The 27,999-nt window shown below is 32.3% G+C and overlaps 2 protein-coding genes and 1 long non-coding RNA gene across 19 annotated transcripts in view; 2 read left to right on the plus strand and 1 right to left on the minus strand.

Annotated features, from left to right (window-relative positions):
- LOC148600104 (uncharacterized) overlaps nucleotides 1–1,564 on the plus strand; it is a 319,707-nt gene extending 318,143 nt beyond the window's left edge. For 4 of the 15 annotated variants that reach the window (XR_015917738.1, XR_015917739.1, XR_015917736.1 and 1 more), the window contains exon 7: nucleotides 183–1,562. The gene's annotated coding sequence lies outside the window, so the exon portion shown is untranslated. Of the gene's footprint in view, nucleotides 1–182 lie in introns of all 15 variants that reach the window. The other 11 variants (XR_015917729.1, XR_015917728.1, XR_015917727.1 and 8 more) reach the window with 6 other exon arrangements.
- Nucleotides 1,565–1,573: 9 nt separating this feature from the next.
- Nucleotides 1,574–4,144, plus strand: LOC148600116 (uncharacterized). The gene is made up of 3 exons (XR_015917746.1): nucleotides 1,574–1,736; nucleotides 2,233–2,355; nucleotides 3,444–4,144. It is a non-coding gene; the product is annotated as an uncharacterized LOC148600116 (long non-coding RNA).
- A 5,226-nt stretch (nucleotides 4,145–9,370) lies between these two features.
- On the minus strand, nucleotides 9,371–27,904 carry LOC148600117 (obg-like ATPase 1). 3 transcript variants are annotated; one of them, XM_088558467.1, is made up of 13 exons: nucleotides 27,806–27,897; nucleotides 26,266–26,383; nucleotides 24,672–24,774; nucleotides 23,692–23,774; nucleotides 19,392–19,452; nucleotides 18,623–18,750; nucleotides 17,825–18,000; nucleotides 16,531–16,605; nucleotides 15,493–15,590; nucleotides 13,759–13,899; nucleotides 12,670–12,766; nucleotides 11,664–11,786; nucleotides 9,371–9,716 (listed from the first exon to the last, which is right to left on the minus strand). In XM_088558467.1, exons 3-13 carry the CDS (start codon nucleotides 24,767–24,769, stop codon nucleotides 9,609–9,611), a joined length of 1,188 nt encoding a protein of 395 aa, XP_088414593.1. In that variant the 5' UTR covers nucleotides 24,770–24,774; nucleotides 26,266–26,383; nucleotides 27,806–27,897; the 3' UTR covers nucleotides 9,371–9,608. The 3 variants fall into 3 exon arrangements, with proteins under 3 accessions (XP_088414593.1, XP_088414592.1, XP_088414594.1); XM_088558466.1 differs by lacking the exon at nucleotides 26,266–26,383 and having other exon boundaries at nucleotides 27,806–27,904; XM_088558468.1 differs by lacking the exons at nucleotides 11,664–11,786; nucleotides 26,266–26,383 and having other exon boundaries at nucleotides 27,806–27,904.
- Nucleotides 27,905–27,999: the final 95 nt, after the last annotated feature.

Raw genomic sequence — 27,999 nt, forward strand, 5'->3', positions numbered from 1 at the left:
ACTAAAACGGGCTTATTTGCATTGCAGTGTAAATGCAAAAGCCGGTTTTGTCACCTAGACGTGATTCAAGTTTTTTTAAATCATTTTTGCGGCCATGAATGTGTCTTGTGGTCACGTTGTTTTGAAAGTTCTTTTCCCGAGAATGCTAAACTTGAATCGAGTTGACTTCTATCTTTTTTCAGAGAAGGATCTTTATCGGATATGGAAATTGGTAAATGGGGACATGTGCATCGGAAGACCGTTAATAGGAATATGTACATCAGGGACAGTGTATATGCACCTTTCAAAGGGATCAGTATATACAAAACGGGGAAAGGTATGTAGGAAACGGATAACAGTGTAATGTGAACGCGTCACGTGATCACATCGTGCATGCAATGTGGACATGAAAAGTCCGGGAGGAAGACGACCACTACATACCACGAAATTTAACAGGCCGTTAAAACCCATACTGAACTATCTAAAAAGTGCTGGCAGAACTTAACTTAAGATTATTATGATATTTAAATTTTGCCCAAAAGTGACGTTATCCCGTTTTTCCACACATTAAAGGTCAAATATATAATCAAAAACATTTTGGGGAATGAGATACGAAACTGTCGAGCGTTTAATTGAAAATTCAAAAAGGATATTCACTGTCATACTTTAATCAGTCTCTCAGTTCTTATAAGCCTGACACATTGTTTCGCTTTGAAACCCGTTATGAGGACCAGGCTTTCTTTAAAGTATAACGCAACGTAATTTCTTGGATTAAACCTTGAGAAAACATTATAATTGTGTGATTTACAAGCTGCCGTCGATGTTGTCGCAGTTTTCAATATGTTTACATGTAACGCTGAGCAACCAAATAACATTCAATTTGTAAACACTTGCAACTTAATTGGCTTGCAAAAAATATAATTCAATCATTTGCAAAAATACGTTGTTTTACAATAAATTTATTTTACAGCACAATTTTGTAAAAATGAAATCCAACGCTAAGTTTAAGAAGATAGACCTAAAGTAAGGGACTTAGATCTTGAAATCAGTTACATGTTTGCTTCATATTCAGTTTCGCCAAAGCCTGTACAGCTTTCATTTGAAATACAATAAAATCACTCCAGGTTACCTTGATGCTTGGAAGAGATTGTGTAATGTGTTTAATACACACGTTCCGATGATTTGTAAGAGTTAAGTACCTTACCCTAGGTCTATCCCCTAAAGATCTTGTCACATGTGTACAAGTAAACTGGACTTTGGAAATATTTTCGAAGGATTTCATCACAAGTCAGTATACAGTGTAACAAGAGGCATATACGTAAAATATTTGATTAGGTTAATAACAAAGTAAATTAAAGGTTCGTGAAAGTTATAGACGTCATTTAAGTCAATTTGTTGGTTAATATATAGATTTATTAATGTATGAAAGGATTGCCTATTACGTAAATTTGGTCTATTTTAAATGACATAAATGTAAGCGATGTACACTTTAAATACCTTTGCAAAGATTTCATAACATTCTTATGACAAAAGTTTTGCATTAATAGTAAACAATAACTTAGATTTCAATTTATTATTCAAACATTCCAGATTATTATGATGGCAACCATACCTCAGCTACAATGTTTGATATCAGTTTCCGTATCTATGAAACAAATAGAAGTATTTGTTTCCGAGAGAGGACGTGATAACACAAGTTTGGATTTCCAATGATCAAATATACACGACGTGCACATTAGCGATTTACACGCATACAAGTATGCCTTTTAATAACCTACGAGTACTTCAAATCATTTAATTTTAGTTACGTGAAATCTCGTAAATTTTCCTATGAAATTCAAACGGGACACACAAAATCTAGGTCAACTCGTATGTAACTATTTTCATTTGTTTGTAATGGTCAGAGAGTATACCATTTTCAAGACAAGACTATGGGGAAAAGGTTGATACTCAACTCCACCAAAATTAACACATAAAAGGGGAAAAATATTCTACATCAGGAATATTTGAGACGTCTTTTGAGATAAGCACCATTTCATTACCTTGTTTAAGGGGGGAAAATCGTTTACACAGAATATTCCTTTGAATCATCTTGCAAATTCATAAAGACATATTTTTTCTATGACAATTACATTTCCCAATGAAGCAAAAATATTTTTCCAACATTTTAAAAGAATTAACATAAAACTATGTATGGTAAAAATACAATGATTAATTTTAAAAAAGCTACTATGTTAATTCTTTTTTTTTTAGTTCTTTGAGTTCTGTATGCAGTTTATCATCTTCGTCAGGAATGAATGGTTCATATCACTAACATGTCAAATGGTTATGATTATTTTTCTAAACATAGAGAAAAATGTGATAAAAAGTCTGGAGGTATAACTGTTATTTATGAAAGTGTATTCAAATGTAATTCATCGTTTGTTAATAACGATTCAGAGTATATAGTTTGGTTGAAAATCAGTGACTCAAAACTGTTGGTAGGGTGCATATATATTCCTCTTGAGAGTTCGAAATATTCATCTATTGATATTTTTGATGACATAGAAAATGAAATTTTGAAATTACGAGAAGATAATATGCATGTAGCTCTTAATGGTGATTTTGATACCAGACGTAACACGAATTTTGATTACATTGTACCTAATGATGATTTATTACAAATTTTGAATATTGATGGTGTGGATGGGGTAGACAATTTTCTAAATAGTTATCAAAAGCTTGATGAGTATAAAATCCCATTAGATAGATCCAGTGAAGATAAAGGAAGATGTAATTCTTACGGCTTAAGGTTATTATTTTTTTGTAAAAAATAACGGTTTGTTTATTGTTGATGGTAGAGTTGGAGCAGATATAGGCCTTGGTAGAGTGACAAGTAATCAAACAAGCCTCATTGATTATATGATTGTTACACCAGAGTTATTCCCTGTTATTAATGAATTTGAGGTCATTGATTTTCACCCACTTTTATCAGATGTACACTGTAGATTTCACATTGTTATTTCTACTTATAATGAAACTAATTTGAATAACAATTGTATACATATAAATAATACAACTGAACGTATTCATATCAGATGGAATGCGGATATGAAAGACCAATATGTTACAAATGTTGAAAATGAAATTATAGTAAAAAATGTAATGGAAAAACTTAATGCCATAGATATCAATAGCTTTAATTTTAATGTTGAACTTGACTCATTTGTGGAAGCAGTCTCTGATATATTTAGGAACTCAGCACATGATTCATTTGGTGACAGATTCATTCGTCATAATTGTCCCAATCGAAAAATTTATCAGCCATGGTTCAATAATTTATGTTACCAAAAGAGGGCAGAATTTCACAAAACTAAAAAAGGCACAACCGCTTGAAAACCGATGAAACTAGAGCTGAGTTAAAATTGAGTAGCAAAGCTTACAAAGCTGTAATAAATCAGGCTTTTAATGATTATCAATTTAAGGTTGGAAATGAATTACGTAACACAGCAGTTAGTGAACCTAGAGAGTTATGAAAAATACTTAATAAACTTAATGATACCAGTCCTAAAGATTGTAAAATTCCAATTGATGAACTGTATGACTATTTTAAAGATTTGAATTGTGATAACAATGTGAATGAAACAGAAGACGAATTTGTTTTACCAGATTGTAATGATGATGTTGCAAATAATATTTTGAATGCCTGCATTACTGAAAAGGAAATTTTAGAAGGTGTTAAAGATTTTAAAAAATAACAAAGCACCAGGTTATGATGAAATCATAAATGAATATTATAATCTACAATCGACTTGCTTTTGCCTTTGTATAAATCATTATTTAATAAGATCCTTGATTGTTGTATTGTTCCTGAAGTCTGGACTATTGGCATTGTCATGCCAATTTTCAAAAATAAGGGGGATCCACTAAATCCAGATTCTTATAGATGAATTACTCTTGTTTCGTCGCTTGGGAAGCTTTTACTGCTTTTCTTAATAACCGTCTTACAAAATTTGCATATTTATTTGAACTTATTCCAAAGGCACAGGCAGGGTTTAGAAAAAGATATAGTACTGTTGATAATATTTTTGTACTACAAATGCTTATAGAATTATATTTTCATAATAATAAAAAAATCTATTGTACTTTTGTAGATTTCCGTAAAGCGTTCGATACTGTTTGGAGGTTGGGGTTATGGAAAAAACTTATTGATAGTAAAATTACTGGTAAAATGTTGAGAGTTTTACATAATATGTGTGGAAGTATAAAGTCGTGTGTTAAAAATGGGAATGATTTGTCTGGATTTTTTGCTTGTGAATTTGGGGTCAGGCAGGGGAAAAAGTTATCTCCTTTTCTTTTTTGCGGTGTTTTTTGTAGATCTAGAGTCATTTTTTTTCAAGTAATAATATTTCAGGTCTCCAAACATTATCCAAAGAACTTTTAGAACAAATTAATAGTTTCTTAATTATAGTCATTCTTTTATATGCAGATGATACAATAATTATAGCAGAATCTGTTTAAAATATGCAAAATTGTTTGAAAGTTTTTGAAGAATATTGTAACATATGGAAGTTGTCTGCCAAGGTTAAAAAAACAAAAGTTACGGTGTTTTCTAAGAGAAAATACAAGGGTAATGATATATTTTGATTATATGACTCTAATATTGAAATAGTTGATATGTATTCATATCTAGGTTTACTTTTTAACTATAATGGTAAATTTACTGTAAACAAAAAGAAACTTGCAGAGCAAGGACAGAAAGCTCTGTTTGCATTACAAAGAAAAATAAGAAATTTTCCCAAACCAGTGGACTTACAGTTACATTTATTTGATACATTAGTAGAACCGATATTATTATATGGGTGCCAAATCTGGGGATTCGAAAATTTGCAAGTTTTGGAACGGGTACATATATAATTTTTGAAACAAGTGCTCTCTGTAAGATCAAGTACACCAAACTTCATGGTGTACGGCGAAACTGGAAAGTATCCATTAGAAACTGATGTAAAACTTAAAATGTTAAATTTTCGGATAAAAGATCTGTTAAATAAATCAAACCTGTCTGGTATTATGTATAAATTAATGTACAATATGCATTGCTCTGATATAGTTCATTCACAATGGATAGTTTTTATACAATCTGTACTAAATGACATAGGCTTATCGTATGTATGGGAGAGTCAGTCAGTTTTGTATGTATGGGAGAGTCAGTCAGTTTTGTATGTATGGGATAGTCAGTCAGTTTTGAGTAAACTGGAAATAAAAACAGTTGTAAAGCAAATATTACAATATCAGTTTGTACAAAGATGGCATAGTGAAAAAGATAACTCGTCTAGAGGTCAGTTATATTCACTCTTCAAAAAAAGATTTTTGTTATGAAAAATATTTACTTAAATTAGATAGAGGTCACAGGTTATACATAACAAAACTTAGGTGCTCGAACATAAAATTTCCGATCGAAGTTGTATGGGTATTGTAAGAGAAAACCGTGTTTGTAGTTTGTGTCAGATGGGTTTAGTGGGTGATGAATTTCATTATATGTTTATTTGTTGTAATGCAGATATTGTGAGGCTAAGAGAATTATATATTCCAAAGTACTATTTTACCTATCCATCTTTACCCAAACTTCAAGGATTGATACAATTTTGTCAAAGTATTACGTAATTTATCAGTATATGTTAAAAAACTTATGAAATACTTTTAATTATATACTTACCAACTTGGTTCTTGTTTGTATCATTATATTATAAACATTATGAACTACACAAAATATAACATATCTATGCTGTTTCACTACTTTTGTTTTGTAAGTGTGTTCGATTTATAAATCTTATTGCATTATATGGTAAACTTTTTACCTAGTTCGCCATTGTAATATATGTTGTATGTATTTGCCTCTTGTAACAGTTTATACTGTCAGAGTGAATAAATAAAATTTGAATCTTGAATCTTAGCACTTTATTGCACAAAATTTTAAATTCAATTATCTTTTTTTTCAAAATCAGACTAAAATTAAAAAAAAAGTCGGGTGTGGTCCCTTTGACCACATGCAAGTCGAAAACCATGATTTCTGAAATTTGATTTAAAAATGCAGGCTAAAAGTTTTATCTGGAATCAATTTTTTTTAATTGGATCAAAAATTTGTTTCGGTCGTGCGTGTCCCTTTGACCCATTATTACTCGAAAACCGTTTTAGATATCTGCAATCTTATTGAAAAACACAGGCAGGGATTTTTATGAGGAATCCAATAAAAAATCGAAATTGGACCAAAAATTAAAAAGTTGATTTTTGAGGCGTGGTCCAACTTTGTCACCCTATAACATGAAAACATAAAATCTGCTTATACATTTTTTACCTGAATTAAATTAAAATTGAAAAAAAAACAAACATTCTACATCGGTTTTAATTAAACACCTATTTCTCCTTTTTTTAGCCCATTTTTTTTTAACGATAGGGGCCACATAGCCCAAATTAAAAAAAAAAAAAAAAAAAAACTTCCTTTTGTGGTGAAAAAATGCTATTAAAAATTTTAGAACAATTGATCAACCACATCTAAAGTTATCGCATGGAATCAAAGTGTCCCCAGACAACGACAACGCCAGAACATTATATGACTGCTATTTTTTCGTGGTCGTTTAAAAAAAAACTTCAAAATCGCACCAAAAATTTAAAAAAATAATTTTTGAGGGTTGGCTCACTTTGGCCCCTTATGATTTGAAAACTGTAAAATATTCTGGTATCTGCAGGCATTGACTTCCATGAGGAATTTGATAAAAAAAAATTGTCTTAATCGGACCAGAAATAGGCCCCTTTGTGACCATTTATTCTTACTTGGCTAGAGTCAAAACCCCTAAAAATCAATCGTTGTCTTCCTTTAGTGGTTTGGCACCTTGTAATACTATTTGTTTACCGCAGCCAGTTAAACATCTGTTCACCTGAAGCAAGTGTGGACACAATATTAGTTTTTGACACACTAAACAGAGGGACTTACAGTTCATTTAGACACAAAATTGCACAATATTTTGAAAATCAATTTAAGCATAAAGGTCTGCTTCAGGGTGTATTCATTTATCAGTTTGTACTTTATTAACTATTAATAGTAAGCATACTTCTTAAAGCTCTTGGTATTTTCATATAGAATCCAATAAGAAAAAATCAAAATCGGCCCATAGAGAAAAAAAATCAAATTTTGGGGACATGGTCCCCTTTGGTCCCTTATTGCTCAAAAGCGTAAGATATATCTGAAATCTGATTGAAATATGAATCTGATATTAAAAAAAAATATTCAACATTGCATCAAATATTATAAAAAATGACAATATTTGGGGGGAGGGGTGTGCCTTCCCCTTTGACCCCTTATAATTTTTTTTTACTGTAAAACATTCTGAAATCGGACTGAAAAATGCAGGCATGAAATGTCATGATGAATAAATATAAAAATTCTTAATCAGACGATAAACAAACAAGCTATCATCAAATATATCAGAAAATAATACATGTTTCTGGTCTCTTTGTTGCCCCTTATTCATACTAAGCTTTCAAATTCCAGTCTTCTTTATTGTAGTATGGCAAATTGTAATACAATTTCAAAGATTCATTCACTTATTGTAATTAATAATCATATATTGGAAATTTTACTTTCTCTGAACAAATGAGTGTTATGTTTGAAGGAAATTCCCTTTTTAGTTGCTCATTTACTTTTTGTTACTTTGTATAATATTTTAAGTTACTTCATGTTCTGTTGTGTTTGTCTGATTTTCCACATCGGGTCTTTGTCCCTGTGTTACATTATTTTCATTCCCATTAGAATCTTGTTTCCCTTGATTTCATTCTTTGTTACTCCATCAAACACATGTAGTGCATGCCAGAATCTTAATATGAATGTTATTTTTTAATTTAGCAACCACTAAATCAATGCCACTGTTAGTAGTCTTTTGGTGTCCGATGATAACATCAGCTCAGTAGTCAGAGATATACTAGAATATCGAGTAAAAATTAGAAGTTCTTTATCGCTGAAGCTTCATTTCCTGTATTGCACTGTAGGTAGAACTTCTCCAGGCTGAATTGGGCTTCCTCTTTTGATTAGAGTTTAAGTTCTACTGGTTTAAGAGTTAAGATCCAACTATGGTTTGGGGTCTAATCACAGGACTTTGGGACCAGATTTTTTTTAATATTTTTTTTTAATCACAAAAAAATATCATTTATCATTTTGTTTCCATATTTGAGTTATTATGTGTGTTCTCAGACATGCCCGCTTGCCATTTAATGCTGTTCATACTATGCAAAGTTTTTCTCCTTCTCTTCTCAATTTACAACATCAAACGTTTCGGTAAGTTGCTGACGAATAAAGAAATAAGAGCAACAGCAATGCATACCTTGAACATACATTTGAAGCCAGTTACACCACCCTTTACGTATTATTTCAAAACGTACAAAGTTGGGTCAAGATCATTCCACATGAGTGAAGCGAACTTGTTCCAAAAATGCAAAGTAAAAAAGATAAATTGCTCCTTCAAAACAGGTTAAATGCAAATGCATAAAAATAAGGGATTTAAAAATCTAACGAGCGTTTTAAGAAGTAGACCTATGGTTAAGGACACAACTCTTACAATGTAAACAAATCCTTGATTTATATAGGATCATGAAAACAAAATTTTAAAAATCGGGTATTAGTAACCAAATAATACATACAAAGTAACAAAAGTAAATGAGCAACTCTGACTCCACTAAAAACTGGGAGTATGTGAACCAGTAGGGTAAATGTCCTCTGCTTTTCAAGAAACACCGCCTTGTTGCTCATAAAAAGTCAAGTCCAAGGTAGACCAGAGAATAAAAGGAAAAACAAATCAGTTTTCATTGAATTCACAAGATTTATCCAGAGCATTGCAAGACAGCGTTTACTGCAATTCAGACAATAAAGACTTATAATCAATTTTCAATTACTGGTAGATGTTACAAAAATTTATTAAAACAGTGTTGTACCTGGCCTCTGGTCAAATGAACTTTGCAGTTCTTAAGTAGATAATGACATTTGGAATTATATGACCTGGTGAAAATAACAAAAAAATAAAGCATAAAACATGATCTGTTAACCGAGTAGCGTTTTTCTGTATTTGATATTTCGTACTTCTGACAGTTAACCAGTTCCATCCCTATTGTTTTTTACTTCACTTTACCAATAGTTCCTTAATCAAGTTGTCTACAGATTGCTGTATGAATTAGGATTCGATACTCAAAGTCCATCAAATCAATGCACACTTTTAACTGTTAAGTATTGTTGTTTTTTTTTCTTTTTCTTTGTTATTACGGTTGTTCACACTTTACACAACTTATTATAAGCAAGATGTAACAAAAACCTGATGCTAATGGGACAATGGTTGCATAGCAACAAGAAAAATAAAATCATCCAAAAAACAGTTAATAATAATAAATAAAAGCATTGTACTACTGTTTGACAAGGATAGCAGTGCTTTTGATAAGGAATAAATCCGGTCATAAAGCCCAAACCCCTAGTACTTTTTCTCAAAAGAGTATGGCCATAAAGAACTGATTTGGGTCATAAAGAACTAATTTGGCTCCTAAAATTTATCATAAATCATTAAAATTCTGGGACAAATTTTTTTTTATAGTTTTTAATAAATAATAACACATCACTTTTTCTTGTCCTTAAGTCCTGCACCAGCATTGAATTTGAATAAAATAATGTCACCATCCTCTACAATATAATCACGTCCTTTCTGTCTGTATTTACCATTGGCCTGAAAATATTTAACAAATTATTCAACTATATTTTTTTTTAAATCTTGCAAAATGAGTAAAATAATAAACCTGCAAGTTAAAAAACCACCCACCTGACAATATAATTTCACACATGTAATTTCTCTATTTGAAAAGACCATTATATAATCTCTGCAGCACTGGACAGAGTCAGAAATGTTAGAAAATTTAGGTTTTTGACATAGTTTTCTGCCCTTGAAATGTGCATTTTTGATGCATTTCAATGAAATTATAATTCAATTTACCAAAGTGACATGGAAAATCTTTATTCTTTGATTCTGATGGTGCAATAGTACAATTAAACTTTCAAAATATTGGGTTTTGTAATACCACGTTTCACTCACTGCCTGATTCTTACAGAGACTGACATGACCCAAGGTGTTTATTGATTGATTGATTATGGTTTTATATTCTATTTTTATGCATTTCTGGAGAAGAAATGGTTGATCAATTAAACAAACCCGTCTTTGTTCTAGTCAGACCAGAGTTAGAAATAGTAGCCTGCCCGCCAGCCCGTGACTGTTAATTTTTGGGCAGGACTGGCCAATTTTAGCAAAAATTTATATAGCCATATAGTAAATTAATTGAAAAATTGTATTCAGGACTGGCTAGAATTTGAGTGAGTTTCCTACCCTGAGTCAGACATGGTAAGCCAGATCTTTATTGTGCTATCATAGAAGCAACAGCTTGCTGATAGGCATGCAACCCCATCTTAACACAATATTCTGACTCTTAGCCAACCATTCTTCACCCTATCTCTGTAAATAGTATTTACGGAGATAGGGTGAATACTGGTTGGCTAAGATTAATTTGTGTGAATCTACTGGAGATCGAACCTAGGACCTTCCAAACTCAAGATAAGCATACTACCTATTACCAAGCAAGGCTAAAGGACATAACTAGCGAAATCAGTTCTACGTTTGTATCATTAACAGTTTCATCAATGGCTGCTAAGCACTCATTTGATACAGAATGGTACGAATCCAAGTGAGAGTGCTTAAATGGGATTTATGTAAAATGGTTTATAAGAGTTATGCATGCCCCTAACCTAAAGCTTTTCAATATTACAGTTTTCAATGAAAATCTAGGTGTCAAAAGACTAGGGTCAATGAGACCTACTTTGAGTTTTACTTTGACAATTTAATCAAGTTAAAAAAAATAGGTATTCATAAAAGAGGTATTGTTAATTTTACTAGAAGTAAACATGGTTTGTATTTGCATGCTGCCAATTTAGTGATACAACACATTTCCAAAATGTTGGGCAATTTGTTAAATTATTATAAAGTTGCTTTGGGTCAGTCTATACTGTTGACATTGAAATTACACAACCATATTTGTTTAGCAGAAAATACTGTTATTAATGTTTTATATATTTCTGTTACTTGCATGCTGATATTATTGGTTCATGAAAAAAAAAATCAATTAGGAAATATCATACAATATTTCTTAAATAGAAATCATCATTATCTCAAACCCCTAATTGACAACCCTAAAATCAGTTTAAGACAATGAAACTTTGATTTAGTAACACTTATCTAAAATACATTTAATATTTAGGAATGCTTTACCATCTCAATGAACAGTTCCAAACTCATGGAAGAGTAATCAAGGGAACCAAAGTTATAGTGGTAATCAAAAGAATGTAATCCAGGGACAAAGACCAGACATGGAAAACAGACATACACAACAAAGAACATAAAGTAACCAAAATCATACATACAAAGTAAAAAAAAAAAAAATTAGCAACTCAAACTCCACTAAAAACTGGGAGCATGGACCAGGTGCACCGGTAGGGTAAGCATCCTCTGCTTTTCTAGAGACACCTGCCATAGCCATGCATAATGGCAGCCATGATGAAGTCAACTTCAAACCCCCATTTTTCATTCAAGCATCATCCCCTCTCCTTTATAAATTCCTATAAAACCTACTTTACACTCTGCCTCAGATCCAAACTCATGGAAGTCAGCATAATTCATAACTTCAGCCATGATGAAACCACGTTCAAAATCTGTGTGAATTCTTCCAGCAGCTCCGGAAGCCTTTGTTCCTACCTGGTGCACAAAATAAACAAGATGTAGTGAACCATTTACTCACCACACCATTACTCACTAATAATGACGGTGAGCCATTTACTCACTACAGATATACAGTAAACCATTACTCACTAAAAATGTGCAGGGAGCAATTTACTTGCAGCTGATGTATAGCAACCAATCACTCATTGTTAGTAATTACAATGCTATATAAAAAGGTCTGAAAAATTCCCACGTTCCCTCCGCGGAACTCGAACTCGTACTGCTGTGACATCTATGGCAACACCGCCTGCACAAAGTCCAGTGCCCTAGACCACTCCGCCAGCTAGGCTATAAAATATAGCTTTCGCTGGCTGGGTCATTCCTCCTTGTAGGATTAATCTAGGGCTGTAACTTAGTACACATTGTATGGTGGTACAGGACAGTTCATTTAGATGTAAATATGTAGGATAGAGGATTAAATTAATGATGCATGTCACAACAAATCAATATTATACAACGTCTCAGAATGTGACGACTCTATTTGCTACACTGCTCCATCGGATCAAATTGATACAGGGAAGATATATAAACATATAGAAAGGTCTGAAAAATTTCCAACGATATTAGAACTGTCAAATTTGCGATGCAAATTTTTGGTCGTTCCCTCCGTGGGACTCGAACTTGTACTCCTGTGACATCTATGGCAACACCGATGTATGGTGGTACGGGACAGTTCACATTCGTCACATTCTGAGACGTACCACCATACATCGTGTACTAAGTTTCGAATGAAAGCTTGACAGGCTTTGATGAAATTGAAAAAATACCAAACTATCACTGATTTCAAGAGTTGTTTCCCTTACCCTAGGTCTACCTCCTTAATCTTTCTCAGAGTCATAACTAAGTCACTAATACTTACATGGATTGTCCAGGCTTTAACTTCATCTTTCCCAACAGTGAAGAAATAGACCAAATTGAGAGCTTTATATCCATTTACAATAATCCTTTCTAATGAACTGAAATATACAATATCATCAATTTCTGAATGTACAATATTATGGATTTCAGAAATGTACAATATCATTCTAAAAATTCTCAAAATGACAGCTAATGTAGCTTTAAATTCCTTTTCCAGAAATTAGTAAAACTCTTTGCAGTTTTGTTTATGATAAAGCCAATCACTAAATAAGTACTCTTCCATATATAATTCAGATACTGCTAATGCTAGATGAAGTATGAAGATGTAGAAAAAACACTGAACAATTATACTTTTTGGATATCCCTTTTTGCATTTATATTTTTGTGTTTTGGAGAAAACCATACATCCATCTCCCTCTTAAGGAGGTAGACCTAGGGTAAGGGACATAACTCATGAAATCAGTAATATGTTTGTATCATATTCAATTCTCCTTAAGTCAACCCAATCAAGAATAGTAATTCTTGAAAAGTTCAAATTTAATAAACTTTTTTATCTCATAAGTTTAACAACGGAAATACAAACTAAGACTGTTTCAAAAAGTGCAAGTATTTGTAAGAATCAAGGAGAATGGAAAAAAATCTGAAACAAGCATGTCAAAAACCACACAGATTTGATAAAAAATAATCTAAAGGATACTTTCTCCATTTGAAAAGACCATATATGATATCTGTATCATTGGATTTGATCAGAAATTTTTCAATAGAATCTTAGAAAAATGCAGCTTTTGACAGTTATCTGCCCTTAAAAATGTTCATTTTCAGTGCATTTCAAAGAAATTTGAATTCCAGCATGAAATATAAATCTTGACCGTTTCCCTTGATTCTTATGGTGCAAATAGTCAAATTCCACCATCAAAATGATGGGTTTTTTTTCATACCATGTTTCACCTACTGCCTGATTCTTAGAAGGATTGACACTAATTGAGATTTGTAACAATTTCAGAATAAGAAATAAACCTGAATTTTGTTGTTTTTTGACAATGTATCATCTCCATTCTGATATTTATGATACTAAAAATTCTCTATTTACCTTGCAATTTTGTTTTCTTTAAGGTATGTTTCTTGCTCCTCTGGTTCCATTTCAAACATTTTTAGTTCTACAGCACAGCTCATTAATATAACTAATGCCCCAGGATCATTTGTGTCAACCCATTCTTTTATTTTAACCAACCTGAAATATACAGATGTGTGACAGACTTTATTTGAGCGGTTACAGCGAGTAACACAGTGAAACTTACCAAAACAGAACCCTGAATAATCTGAAAACCTGAATACATCAATTTTTTTTTTACTGTCCTTTATATTAATGTAAATGTATTTTGAAAATAGTAAACCCAACATCACTCTAACTTGAACCAATTTTAATGCTTAAGTTTTATTGATCGATTGTTATGGTTTAACGTCCGAGCAGCAATATTTCAGCTATATTCTGGCGATGAACATGAAATGGATGATAATATGAACATGAAATGATAATGATGATGAAATGAAAAAAAAGGGATGGGACACAAGGATAATAGGGTCAACAAATTTTGATTGCCACTAGAAAAAGAGGGGAGATGGGTAGGGTCGGGCAATTTAGCCTCCTCTGGAGGAGTGCAAAGGTTCATACTCGTATCGAATACCACAGCAGGATTCTTTAATGTGCCAGGAACGTGGGACCTTTCCCAACATGGTGCACCACTATGGTTTGCAGTCAGGTTTTCCATATTATAGCCTGACAATCCCAGCATATAACATGTCAGGGGTACCCCATTCCAACACCTGGGGCACACAACCCAGTTGCTCTGTAGGCAGACCGCCCTAGCCCCCAGCTAGGGTTCTAAGCACTATTTAGTTGCCTTTTAAGACAAGCTTAGTGCTGCTGCAGGCCTATCCTTTTGACACATGGACCTGCATGAGAATGAAAAGAGGTAGAACTATTGTCAGAAACATAACCCTTGAAATCAGTGATATGTTTGTATCATACTCAATTTCACCAAAGCCTTTCAACCTTTCCTTTGAAACAGAATGAAATCAATCCAAGTTACTTTGATACTAAATACAAACATCCTAATGATTTGTAAGAGTTATGTCCCTTACCCTAGGTCTCCTTTCTTAAACTCCACACAGGGTTTCAAGTTTCATTGTAAAGTAAACTCCACGGAAAAGAGCTATATAGACAAAAATGTATACATTCTACCAAACATAGATTTAAATCCACGTACATCCAAATGGTAAGAAAGTCAAAATCTCAGTATATTTTTTTGAATTGAACAATTAAATAATTAAAAAAAGCATGTGTTTTAATTTGTAGGTGTTGGGTACATGAAAAAAGTGCCTCACAACCCTCTTCCATTACATTTTATTTTGGAACAGCCCTAACAAGTAATGATAAAATGTCGAAGGAAAATTTAACATACAGCATTTTCGTCCTAAAAAAAATAATAGAATTTTAAGTACAGATTTTATACAAGTTACATGTTTTGGTGAATTAGTTTAAGTACAAATTAACAGTGCAGTCCCTCCAAAGGTCTGTCGGACATTGGCAAATTGTCCAGTAAAATTTGGTTTTTGTCGTGTAAAAGTTATTAACTGCCTGCACCAAAAGTCCCATTACAAAACTATTGCTGACAACATAACAAAATGACATACAAAAATGATCTTTTGATCAATGAAGTCCTGGCATTAACCGGAACAAATGCCAAACAATAACAGAAACAGAGACCTTCATTATGATTGCAGTACTTTCACTGCAAAAGAAATTCTTCCTATTAATACTGACCATTTGTTCTTTTTCCTAATGAAGTCTTTCTCTGACAAGTTAACCAAGTATATCACAGGTTTAGATGTTAAAAATAAGTGATGATTCAATATATCTATCTGAAAAATACAAATGTAATGCTATAACAGACGCTTTGAAAAACAATACATTCTTTTGTAAAAAATAAATTGTAGTTTATTATATCATTATATATATTTGAAACATAAAGATGAAAGGTTAAAACATAAACATTAGAAACAGAATCAATCAATGTAATCAGCTGATTATCTGTTCATTTCATGAATTTTAAAGTCTTAAAAATTGATCAACTCTACCTTTCCAGACAGCAGATAAAGGATAACTGACTGCTTGTATCATAAATTTGATTTCCCTTTTCAAATTTTAAAAATGCATCAAATATTTCACATTCACTTTCTCATTCTGCTTTTTTTTTACATAAAATAAATCTATAAGTGTTTTTGTCCTCTTACAGGTTACATCTGTCTAATTATATCAATTATCAAAATACTCAAGTGTTAGATACACGAGGTTCCACTACAATGATATAGATGATGTCTATAAGGAAGTAATTTACAGGCCAAAAACAATCAAGTACAATAAGGGTCATTTAAAAGCATTAAAATATGACCAAATAATGAATAAGGCCAAAAAAAATGTCTATTTCCTGCTACCCTGCCTACTCCATTTTTTTTTGCATTTACCCTGAACATTTTATGCACATTTTTGCTCAAGCACAGTTTAAGTCTAGATTGCTTCTCCATTAACACAATGGAAAGGTTTTTGAAAAATAAAATAATTTCCTGACTAAACTACCCATTTTTTTCTTGATGGTAGTAGGAAACTGCATTTTTTTTAACTTTGGCCTGATATCCAACCAAGTTCATGCATGGTATCACTCATCATGGTAAAACTGTGTATAAAATTTGGAATCATTTGCTTAAACAGTTTCCAGGAGTAGGGTTATGAAAATTTAAAAAAAAAAAAACCCTTAACAACTATTTTGTGTAGCCTAATATCCCCCCTACAGGTACACTTTACCTCTTTGGCATCCCATGTAGCTTGTCTGACCCATTTACCACTCTGTAGTAAATCTCTGATCTTCACAAAACAATCCTGTTAAGAAAATTAAATGAATTATCATCGTCATAAATATTTCGGGAACATTACATAATCATAATCATATTTGACATATGTAGTTCGAGTGATGTTTGTCATAACATAATTCAACCTAGTCTCTGTAACAGTATGCAGTTTCGTTCAGGTGATGTCTGTTGTAACATAATTCAACCTATAAGTGGTCCAAGTCAGGAATTTCTAGTCTCTGTAACAGTATGCAGTTTCGTTTTGACTTTCAGTGTACTTTTAGGTTGCTGCAGTATATAGGGGCAACTATCTCACTGAACCTGTGAATAATGTTGTTTTGGGGCCACCTGCAGCCTGTCTTGTGGTGTGAATGTTTCCTCATTCTTCATTGAAGACCCATGGGTGGCCTTGAGCTGACATTTTTCATCCCAGTGGGGCTATTGTCACCGAAATATCCATTCTTGTAATATTAACTGTACTGTTCTTTTTTTCCCATTTAAATTATGATTATTTCTAAACCCCTAAAAATCATCTGTTTTTTCAAAAAAATATTCCATGTCAGTTTGTCAATGATCAGACTATTGCCCAAAAAGAGGCGTTAGCACATAGCACATTTTCCGGAAAGTGACCAAGCTTTTCATGTCAAAAATGTGCAACCAGTCAATGCATTTATCCAACAATGAAGCATTCTTCTCTTTTAATAAGTACTAATAATTACATTTGATATTTTTCTTTCATCTATAAAACTGTCCGTGGTTGTAAGCACAGTTTTACTGTTACATAGAAAATACTGTGAAAGTACTATTGTTTGTGGGCTACCATTTTTTGTGGTTTTTGTAGGTGATAATTTAGTTTCTAACAAGAAGAACCTCTAAACAAGGAATTTAAGAATCCACTAAGTTGCACATCTTCCCCAATTCACAACAAAAATTTGTATTAACAAATTAAGGTACATATACAATAGGCACTCAAAGTGATGTTTATTCATCATTTGTACATCCTACAGAATATTTTAAGGATATGCACAGTAATAATAATTATAATTGATTGATAGTAGTTTATTGCTTTTTGAGTTACAGATTGCACATAGCAGGTTCAACCTATGGGCAACAGTTGGAGTCACACAGCTACAAGATATGGTTAGAATAATAGCGACAGGTAAAAGGTAAAATCTGGATTTGAAGAAGATGAAGAAAATAGGAATAAGTTGTTAAGGTTTGAAATTTCTAGAAGCCAATATTATGCTTACATATTCTGGCTGTCGTTTCTTATCTCCCCCTCTGGAGACGACTTTCTCCAGATCAGCCATGTGTTTATTGAGATATTCCATATCTTTAAATCTAAGTTCACTGTGTATAATGTCCAAATCTCTGGCAGGGTCAACATCCCCCTCAACATGAACTATGTCTTCTTCATCAAAAGCTCCTGCAAAATTGGGCCATTGGTGTGAATTATTTAATTTTGTTTTGGCTTCTGATCTAAAAAAATAGCAAACAGTTCTAAAACAATAAAAATATACCCATTTTATTTAATAATTGAAGAGAAAAGTACACATTGTACAACATCTGAAATAACATTAGAAATTTCTGAATCTTAGTCAATGCCTAACAGTGATATCCCAACCATAAATTGGTAAAATAATACTGCGTAAAATGTATTTGTCCTAAAATGCATAAATTAGTTCCGATATGAACTTAAACTACAAACAATCCATCATTTTTCTTCCGTTTAAAATTAAGGGAAAAATACCAACGCTTTACTTATCGCATATCTTTGCATTAACTATGTCGCTATAGTTTTCGCCCTATCTGTCTGTCTGTCACATATTTTCAGTGCAAGTACTTGTATACTACTACATTAAATTTCATGAATTTTTATTTGTAGTTAGGATATGATAAGTAATCATGCAGTTACCTCGAATTTATGATCAACAGAATTGTGTGGGAGTTATACCCCTTTGAACTGTGAAACCAGGGAGACAGATGTTTTTCCTATGCAAAAAACAAACTCTAGTTCACATATACCTTTTCATTACAATCAAACTTACTGACAACATGGAATATTCCATCACAGGCATTTATATTTGAGAGGAAAGCATTTCCTAAACCTTTCCCTTCATGAGCACCCTTTACCAAACCAGCAATATCCACAACATTTAAGAAGGCTGGAACTTTACTGAAAAAAATCAAAACTTGATTTAGGTCTCTTGATTGTGAAAAAAAAATGGACACAGGATAAAAACCTGACCAGCAGCAAGATAGTCTCTTTTGGCCACTTATTTGTAAATGGTTCCAGTCACAACCCTGAATATAAATCTCAGTCTTCCTTTGGAGGTACAGCACCTTTTAGTACAATATCAACGAGATCCATTCACTTATAGTCTAGTTAGTGTCAGAAAATAGAGAAAATGCTTGCAGGGTTTGACACTTATTTCTCCTACTAGATTACTCACAAGACATTCTGACAGAAAAATTAGGTAATCCTCAAAATTATTTCATGGTCCTGTCTGTATACATAGGGCATACAAAATCAAAAATTGATTTAGGTAGCCAAAAGAACTACCAGTTAAAAATTCATGGTAGTCTTCTCTAAAATTGGGTAAGGACAGGACCATCGGACCAGTCTTAGAATTGACACCAATTTCTGTTGTGTAAAAACAAACTGTGATTGTAGTGATTAGAGATGTCAATTTTTAAGCACATGGTATCCTGATAACACAAAATAAAATCCTTATACTTTCAAAATTTCCCAGTACCATAAAAAACTTGTTTCATTACAATTCTGAAATTTCCATATATGCATTTATAACTATGTACCTGGCTGGTTTGTAATGATCACAAAGATAGTCAAATCTTGCATCAGGCACTGGTACTCGACCTGTAATGAAATGAGATAAAAAATTTACTCAAGTCCACTATTAATAAACTGTAGATTGGTCCACAGTCCACGAGTTTAATAATCTAAATAAAACTTTGAATAAGAACATTTTATGTTACTAGAGTAAATAGGAGCAATTATGTATGTTTCCCTTAGACATACATTGTATATAATATTATCAATGCTTATTTTAATTTCTCCAATCTTCACAGTGGAGACTGTGGGTGGAGTCACAGTGTCTCCACCCAACAAAGTGTAGTCACCACTTCAAAATATGTTTGTAGTTTAGTTCTTTTGTGTAAATGACAAAATATTGAATGATATTTTCAGTTAAAGGCATATGAGTTATATGCAGAAAAAATAAATGAAAAGTAATGAAATGAAGCAGTTTTATCTCAGTTTTTAATTTATCGAAGACACAGTGGAAGGAAATGGTGACTCCAGTGTGAAGTGTGGAGAAATTAAAATTGACACTACTGCTAACAACTATTTTGATGATTCCCTTTTCCCACAGTGGGCGTGGGCAATGGTGGACAATTTGTGTCCACCCTTGGACACATTCCCACCGGCCCACGGTGGACACATGGTTGGTTTTTGTCCACGCATTCTGGTGGTCACGTTTAAATCTTGTTTCATTTTAACAGGAAACGGAGTTAAAACTCATTCTTACGTAATAAATATTACGGTCCTGTTGTATTATAAGAAGCGTATCTAATTGTACGAACTATTGGTAACAATATTTCACAGATGTCAATAGAGGTTCTTTATAATTGACAGTCATCAATTACTTGTGGGCGGGATTGAAGCAGAGAAGCGTGAGCATTTGCCAACAAATGGAATAAATACAGGAAATCATGGTTACCTTTGATAGGTGCCATTTGATCTCTTTAATTGACAAATCATCAATTAACGGTAGCAACAGGTTTTAATACAGTGCAGTGCTATCACTTATCAAAATATAAATTGTGTTATAGAAGAAATTTTGATTTAACAATAATCAAGTGTTACTTGTTGGATTAGAATATATTCAGAAATACTGAATAGTTCAACATAACTTATATGAATTTGGAAACAACAACTAATCTTGTAAGATGAATTCTGAGAAAAATACTTAAACGGCCATGTGATGGAGAAAGTGCACCCTCCTTTTGCTTATAATATTTAAAATTCTTAGAGAAAATCAGCTAAGATTGGATGTGAATTATATATAACTGCATCCCCTTATACTGCACTGCATTATTTTGCTATGAATTTCTCACGTTGGCTAAAGATGCAGGTGTTCTATCTGGGACCTTTGACTGACAGGTAATCAATTAAATAAAATATCAAGGGTGTGGTTTTAAGTAAAGATGCAGTAACATTGATTGACAGGTAATAAATTATAGGAATATTGAGGGTGTGGTTTAAAGTATTGTGAACTGAAACTGGACAATTAACCGGCACGTATTAGCAAACAACACTTATATGTACCTTAGAAGACGTATTCATGTTGGTGATTTAATCATGATTAGACCTTCGTGCACATGTGTACTAAGATTGAGGAGTAATAAATTTTTTTTTGTCAACAACCGTAAAAAAATAAACGAGATATACGATGAGTGCAACCTTCAAGAAATTCGAAAATTAAATCAAAGCGACTGTGGGCTGGTGTTATGAATTTTAAATATGCTAAAATTTCAATAATACTCTCAACTATGATTAATTTAATATGTATCCATTTCAACAACTACAAGTGAAAGGCGAAAAGCAAAATAACTCAAAAGTACGAAATTTTCAAACTCATTTTTGTCCTATTTTAGTATTGATATATATTGGAGATTTTCAGAAAAAGGCCTACAAAGTCGACACACTAGTGTAAATAAAGATACCAATAGCTTAATTTATTCTTTAGTTGTAAAATTCATACCTGAAGAATTTATTTTTTAATCAGATTATATCTGGGGGACTCAAACTCTATTTTATAAGGGATTTCAAATGTCGAAATTTTGATTTAAAAATAAAACTTTGGATGCCCCTAATACGCTTCTGTAATCATAAAACATTAAGTTAGGTTTCTTTTCATTCTTTAATCTACATGTAAATATTACCAAACAATTCCTTCTCATTGATTAGCAGTTAACCGACCACTTCCTGTATATTGGCTGAGTGTGACACGCTCGGGTATTAAGTAGTGACATTACACGGATAATACTGACTTGACTAATTTTATTTCTAGGTGACAATCACAAATACTTTACAAGATTATTAAGTCTAGTAAAAAGAAAAAAATACTTGTATTGAGCATGATTTTACAAGAACAATGACTATTTAATTATTGAAATAAAAATATGATTGCCCATGTGTCATTCACCTATTTGTATATTCATAAACTAACAATAGATATTCCGCGGGACTCGAACTCGTACTGCTATGACATCTATGGCAACACCGCCTGCATATAGCCTAGCTGGCCGAGTGGTCTAGGGCGCTGGACTTTGTGCAGGCGGTGTTGCCATAAGTAATAATGTTTCTGGAATAAAGTTTCAGGAGATTCTAAAAGAAATCGTTTTCCAAAGTGCATTTTGATTAATAACTTGATATGCTAAGATTTTTGGGAATTACATGTAAATTAATTTTATGTAAAAAGTCTGACTCGTAAAATGAAAAGTTATGATTTAACGTCAACGGTAATGAAAAATTTAAGAAACATAATTTTATATTTCTATATGTTTCTTTAAGTTACATGTTTTTTGAATGACGGTGTCGAATTTTAAACACTTTCAAGTATTATTACTCTTCTAATTATTTATGCAAGTAAGGCACGTTGTTCGTCAATCGATAATTGTTTCTGTGTCAACAAAATGCCAATTTACCTCGTACAATGCTCAAAACACAGGGACACACCTTTTGATAAAACGTGAAACACATTGATTGGTCGATGATATTACAAAGGCGTTTATCAAATTTGCATAAGAAATTGACACACTCAAAGCAATTTTATAGTTATTGGTTTAAAATACTTTGTTCTTTTTTTTTTAGAATTATTATGCAAGAAACCCGTCAGTAAAATGAGTACTCGATTTTCTTGAACATTTTAATTTACAATTTGTATGCTACTGTTATTATATAATAACGGAACTAATGGTAGTCAAAATTGTTGCACTAAGTGAAGAAAACAAAAACGGAAGAAATAAGTCATTCAATTGTCTATGGTGCACTAAATCTAAAAGAACTAACTGCATATTCAACTTAAGAGGGGAAATTTTCACCAATCACTATAATTGGCTAACGTGTGTCCGGATAATATGCAGTTAAATTCGTTGCCATTTGACAACTCATGAACTATGCGGTTCAATAATTCTGGATCATATATTATCTTCCAACAATGCTTCCCGCTTTCAAATTTTGTTGAAATGACACGATACCGATATTGGTTATTTATAGACTGTAAGTTAAAGTTGCACGTATTTGCTTCAAATCCGTTCTTTCACTAAGAAAATACAAACGTGTTAAATAGGTTGTCAGTAAAATAAGGAGTTCGCAAATACTCGACTTTCTTGAATATCGTAATTTACAATTTGTAACAATCTGGTGACAGGTCAGGTGTACAATATTGGCTTCCGATAAATCCAGGTTTACATTTCGATGATACTAAATAATGATAGACTTAAGTACGATGTGGGCTGTAAGAAATAGAAAAAAACAAAAACAAAAACAAGAGTTAAAAGCAATTAATTCATATAAAAACCTAATTATACTAATTCCTAAGTAAACACCTGGTGGTGTCACAATTTTGGCTTGAGGCCAATTATACATGAAAGAAAATTGATTCTCATAGTCAAGGTAATGATTGACACATTGTACTTTTATTTGTCAATGGTTTGAACATTGTAATAAAATTGCCAATCATGGATTAAATCCAATCAACAGGTTATCACGCATCCACCAGATACCGTGGACGTGGACAATATACTGTCCACCTGACACAGTGGGCACGTGGACGTCTCTCCACGGTGGGCATTAAGGGTGGGCAAAGCGTGGACAACTTGATTTGTCCACCCTGGGCGAGTGGCATGGTCAAAATAGTCGTTAGCTGTAGTGTAGGTTGATGGTTGTGAACATGTACATGATCTATGAAACTTTCATATAATGTTACTTTTACTTATCTTAGGTGAGGGAGCAAGTTGTTATAATTTCATATCTGAAAAAGTATCTACAATAGTGTAAAACAAACTTCAAATTTGAAACAGAAGATCTTACTCTCATTTGGATCTATTGTACAGAAAGGAAAATTCTCTGCATTTGCCTGACTCTTTGTAAGTACATTAAAAAATGTGGATTTCCTACAAAAGAAAAAAATATATATATAAATAATGTATTAATACAAAACTGGAATAAATGTCCACCAAAATTGGCCAATTCCAAGGCAGATTTGATCAATAACATAAAATTTTATATACGTGTTTTCTTTTTTCATTGCAATTCATTCCATGATGTTACTATATGCACAAAATTATTTTTATGAAAATCTGACCCAATCTTTAAGTTATAAAGCTTAAAGCAGTGCTATATAATTCAAAAGTCATTTTGTCATCAAATCCTTATTTATTTCCCTAAATAATCTATTTCTAACTTTATTTCCCTCAGATGTAAAATGGTATGATCAGTTTATATCTGACAAAGTCAGCCCTGAAAACAAACTTATTTAAATCTGTATGAATTGTGCATAATACATGTAATTAGTAAAATACATATACATGTATGTGCTTACTATGCCAGCAAAACCTTTTATTTTGAGTTCATCCATGCATAACATGGAAAACTTGGTGTAAAATAGAGCTAAAATGTGTAAATTTTGCCAAACACATGGAGAAATTAATTATTTAATTACATTTTCCTCTGCAGGAGATTTTGGCCACATGCTTCAACAATTTGAAATATTCAAACCATTAAAGGCTGTTGTATCATAACAACTATTGACAAATATATATAGCTTGTTTAAACATGTGGTCAACATTTCCAACTTGAAAACCACATGTAAATCTCCAAATTTAGTCTCAAGTTACTAAACATTACATATTGAATACATAGGACACTTTGTGTCATTATTTTCACATAAATCTTATAACGTAGGAACATGTAATTACTTCAAATGTAGGACAAATCAGCCCTTGAAGGACCATATTAAATTATTTATGGAACTATGTTTCTTTTAGCCAATGTCATTAAGTTGTACTTACCCAACATTTGGTAAACCTACAATACCAATTTTTAGGTTGGTACCCATTCTACCAATAAGTGGCGGTGGAACATTTTCAACCTTCTTTTTTGGAGGCATCTTTCCTGAAAAAAAAAATTTAGTCAGTAAATTGTTATCATAATGTATACCCCAAAGTCACTGAATTTTGATTTACAAATAAATCCAAACAACTAAATAATATCCAAAAACACATTTCTTCATTTCGTTTCTAACATTAGGTCTACTTCAACAAAAAACATGCACCGTACTGTACATGTATAAACAGATGTACATGTAGCAATGCCAGATTTCATTTTATTTGGTTTAAATATGTGCATACATGTACTGTTCATTGATCAAATATTAAATTATAAATTAAAATACATCGAAGACAGTGATTGGAATAATAGTTGTTTTTAAAAAATAAATACTAATAAGCAAGCAAAGATATCTTTGAAATTCATCTAAAAATTCATCAAACTGACACTTGAAGAACAACTGTCCACACAAATCACTTAAGTAGCACTCCAGCTAAGAATCACACAAAATGTGATTCATGGGTAACAAGCCTACATATTTCTATTTTTGATATTTTGTTTGAAATGTCATAGTAAACAGAAAATAACATGTGGTTTTTCATATAACCCGTGCTCTTAGGAGATAAAAATTATATAGAATGCACAGTAGATTTCAAAATTAAGGGAGACAACTCTGTAAATGACACTCAAATACAGTACAATCTACTGGATTTTCAATGTTGATTATCTCCTAAAAGCAGGCAGATTTGAATGAATAATAACTCATTTCATAGTATAGACCCATAAAACAACTTAATTACAAAAATAAAAATATGTAGCCTTTTTTGGGATGTATCACATTTTTCCGATTTTGCATGATTCTTACAAAGACAGCTACTTAAATCACTATCCTTCGAAGCTTCAGAAATAGTAAAATTGCTGGCTAGACAAAACGATTAAAAGACATGCATGTTATTTATTCGGAATTACACTGAAATTTTCAATTAAGTTGCCTTCTTGCCTTAACTACTAGCCCAAAGCCCTAGCCCAGACACCATGTAATTACTTAAAAAAAATACTTAAGTATACTGAGAATATTCTTAACTTCCATGGTAACTCCAATTGAAGTCTTTGAAGTTGATGATGTAGCAAACAAAAATTTTCTCAGACTTCAGTATTTTTTCAAGTTTTGTGGCACTGGGCCTGGGCAAAAATGTAGTAAAAATTGATTCTGATTAGTAAAATTATGTGTACTGTACTTTTCTTGTTTCAAGCTAGTTGAATCCTACACAGTTCTCTATCATTTGGGCTACATGTAATTGTAAAGAATTTTAAAATAAGGGACTGATAAAGCTACTTCCAATAGGAAGGATCTTCATAAAACCCTGCAGTCTACACAGAATCCTGAAACTGCTCCTCTGAAAATTTACAAATACATGGAATGCCTTTTGCTGTCATCGAACTAGTTGTTGATGAAAAAACATCTTAATAAACTTGGCAAAATAATAAAATGGCATGAAGACTAATTTGTTGCAAAGGGAACTTAATACATTATGTTATGCTTTGGGCTTTGCTCACCCTTAGGTCCAACCAGGCATTGCCTTCCTCACAGTGATCTCCCCAGGACCATTTAACATCACATTGCCCAGATGCTATCCAAACAGAAGTTCCAATAGAGTCCAATAAAAATGTGAGGCTATAAATTTAAGATACACGCTACTATATTAAGAGTAATCAAGGGAACCAAGGTTATAGCGGTAATCAAAGGAATGCAATCCAGGGACAAAGACCAGACATGGAAAACAGACATACACAACAAAGAACACAAAGCAACCAAAATCACACATACAAAGCAACAAAAGTAAATGAGCAACTCGGACTCCACTAAAAACTGGGAGCATGGACCAGGTGCACCGGTAGGGTAAGCGTCCTCTGCTTTTCTAGAAACACCCGCCAAGTTGCTCATAAAAAGTCAAGTCCGGGGTAGACTTAAAAATCAGGGGGTACCAGGATGATATCTGTTAATCTAATATTACTACTAATTCTATAACGTAAAACCATCCATTTTATGTTTATCTTTCATGTTTTCATCAGATAATTTCATTTTTTCTTTATAGTCAAAATGCGAGGTTTTATCATTGGATGCTATTTTGTGGGAGTAACGTTCCAGCGAATTGACCTGTGGAATGCTTTTGTCTAGATATAACGTAATATCAAATAAAAATATTTAAGAATGATTGAAGTACAAAGTTAAAAGATGTGGCTGTAAAATAAATTTCTTACCAGATGCAGAAATTCCATTAAAAACAAAAAAAACATCCAAGCATATTTCCGAATAGCGATCGGCAAATATTTAGGATTTTTAATGGCGCAATGAAATTTATTCACACATCATTTTGTCAAAGATAAAATATATTTGAAAACCATGTGGTGAGTATGAAAGTAGTATGATAAAATTAAAAAATAAAGATTTTCATAATTTTTAGCGATCATTGCCTTTGGAATAAAAAAAACTTTTAAAAAATTCGTTCCACCATATGAATCCGAAAATGCAGTCAACCGTAACATAACAAGATATCAGCTTCTAGTCCAGATCACTTCGGGGTTTAATTCGGAAATATTATCTTCAAAACAAGGTTTGTTGGGATAAATTTGACTTCTTTTTCTTGTAATTATATAGCTTTGTTGAAAAAATATTCTTAAAATGTCTGAATTTAAAGTTGATTTTTACACCTTGAAATTAAGGTCCAATGATAAAACCTCGCATTTTGACTATAAACAAGAAATGAAAATATGCAATGAAAACATGAAAGATAAACATAAAATGCATGGTTTTATGTTATAGAACTATATTACTGGCTTTACTTCACCTTAGTACACTAAAAAACTACTTCATCACAGTTCAAATCTTGGCTTGATCAGGGAGTGTTTATAAAGTCTCTTGTTTAATGTGAGCACGATAGTAGAGTGTAATTGTATTAAGCCGGTTCGCGTATCATCTCATCTGTCAAAGAAAAGTAACTTTTGTCAATTCGCCCCTTATTTTTTGGCTGATTAAGAAAGACCTTTCATTATGGTTGTGTAAGATGAAGATACATTTGTACAACACAATACCTACAATTTACTAGTACCACAGCAGAAATGAAGGATTGACAGCAAAGAATGTGCGAGTATCAAAACGTGGTTTCCCAATATGGCGAAATCCACTAACCGGAAGTTTTCAAATGAACATAACATCCATATCGATTTTCAAAGAGAGACGATTGGTTTTAACGGATTTTTTTTCATTTTTTATTAATTAATTCATTTATT

The sequence above is a fragment of the Perna viridis genome, chromosome 13 (genome assembly GCF_037379345.1).
Source record: "Perna viridis isolate PV_CMFRI_1.1 ecotype Kerala chromosome 13, ASM3737934v1, whole genome shotgun sequence".
Lineage (NCBI taxonomy): Eukaryota > Metazoa > Mollusca > Bivalvia > Mytilida > Mytilidae > Perna > Perna viridis.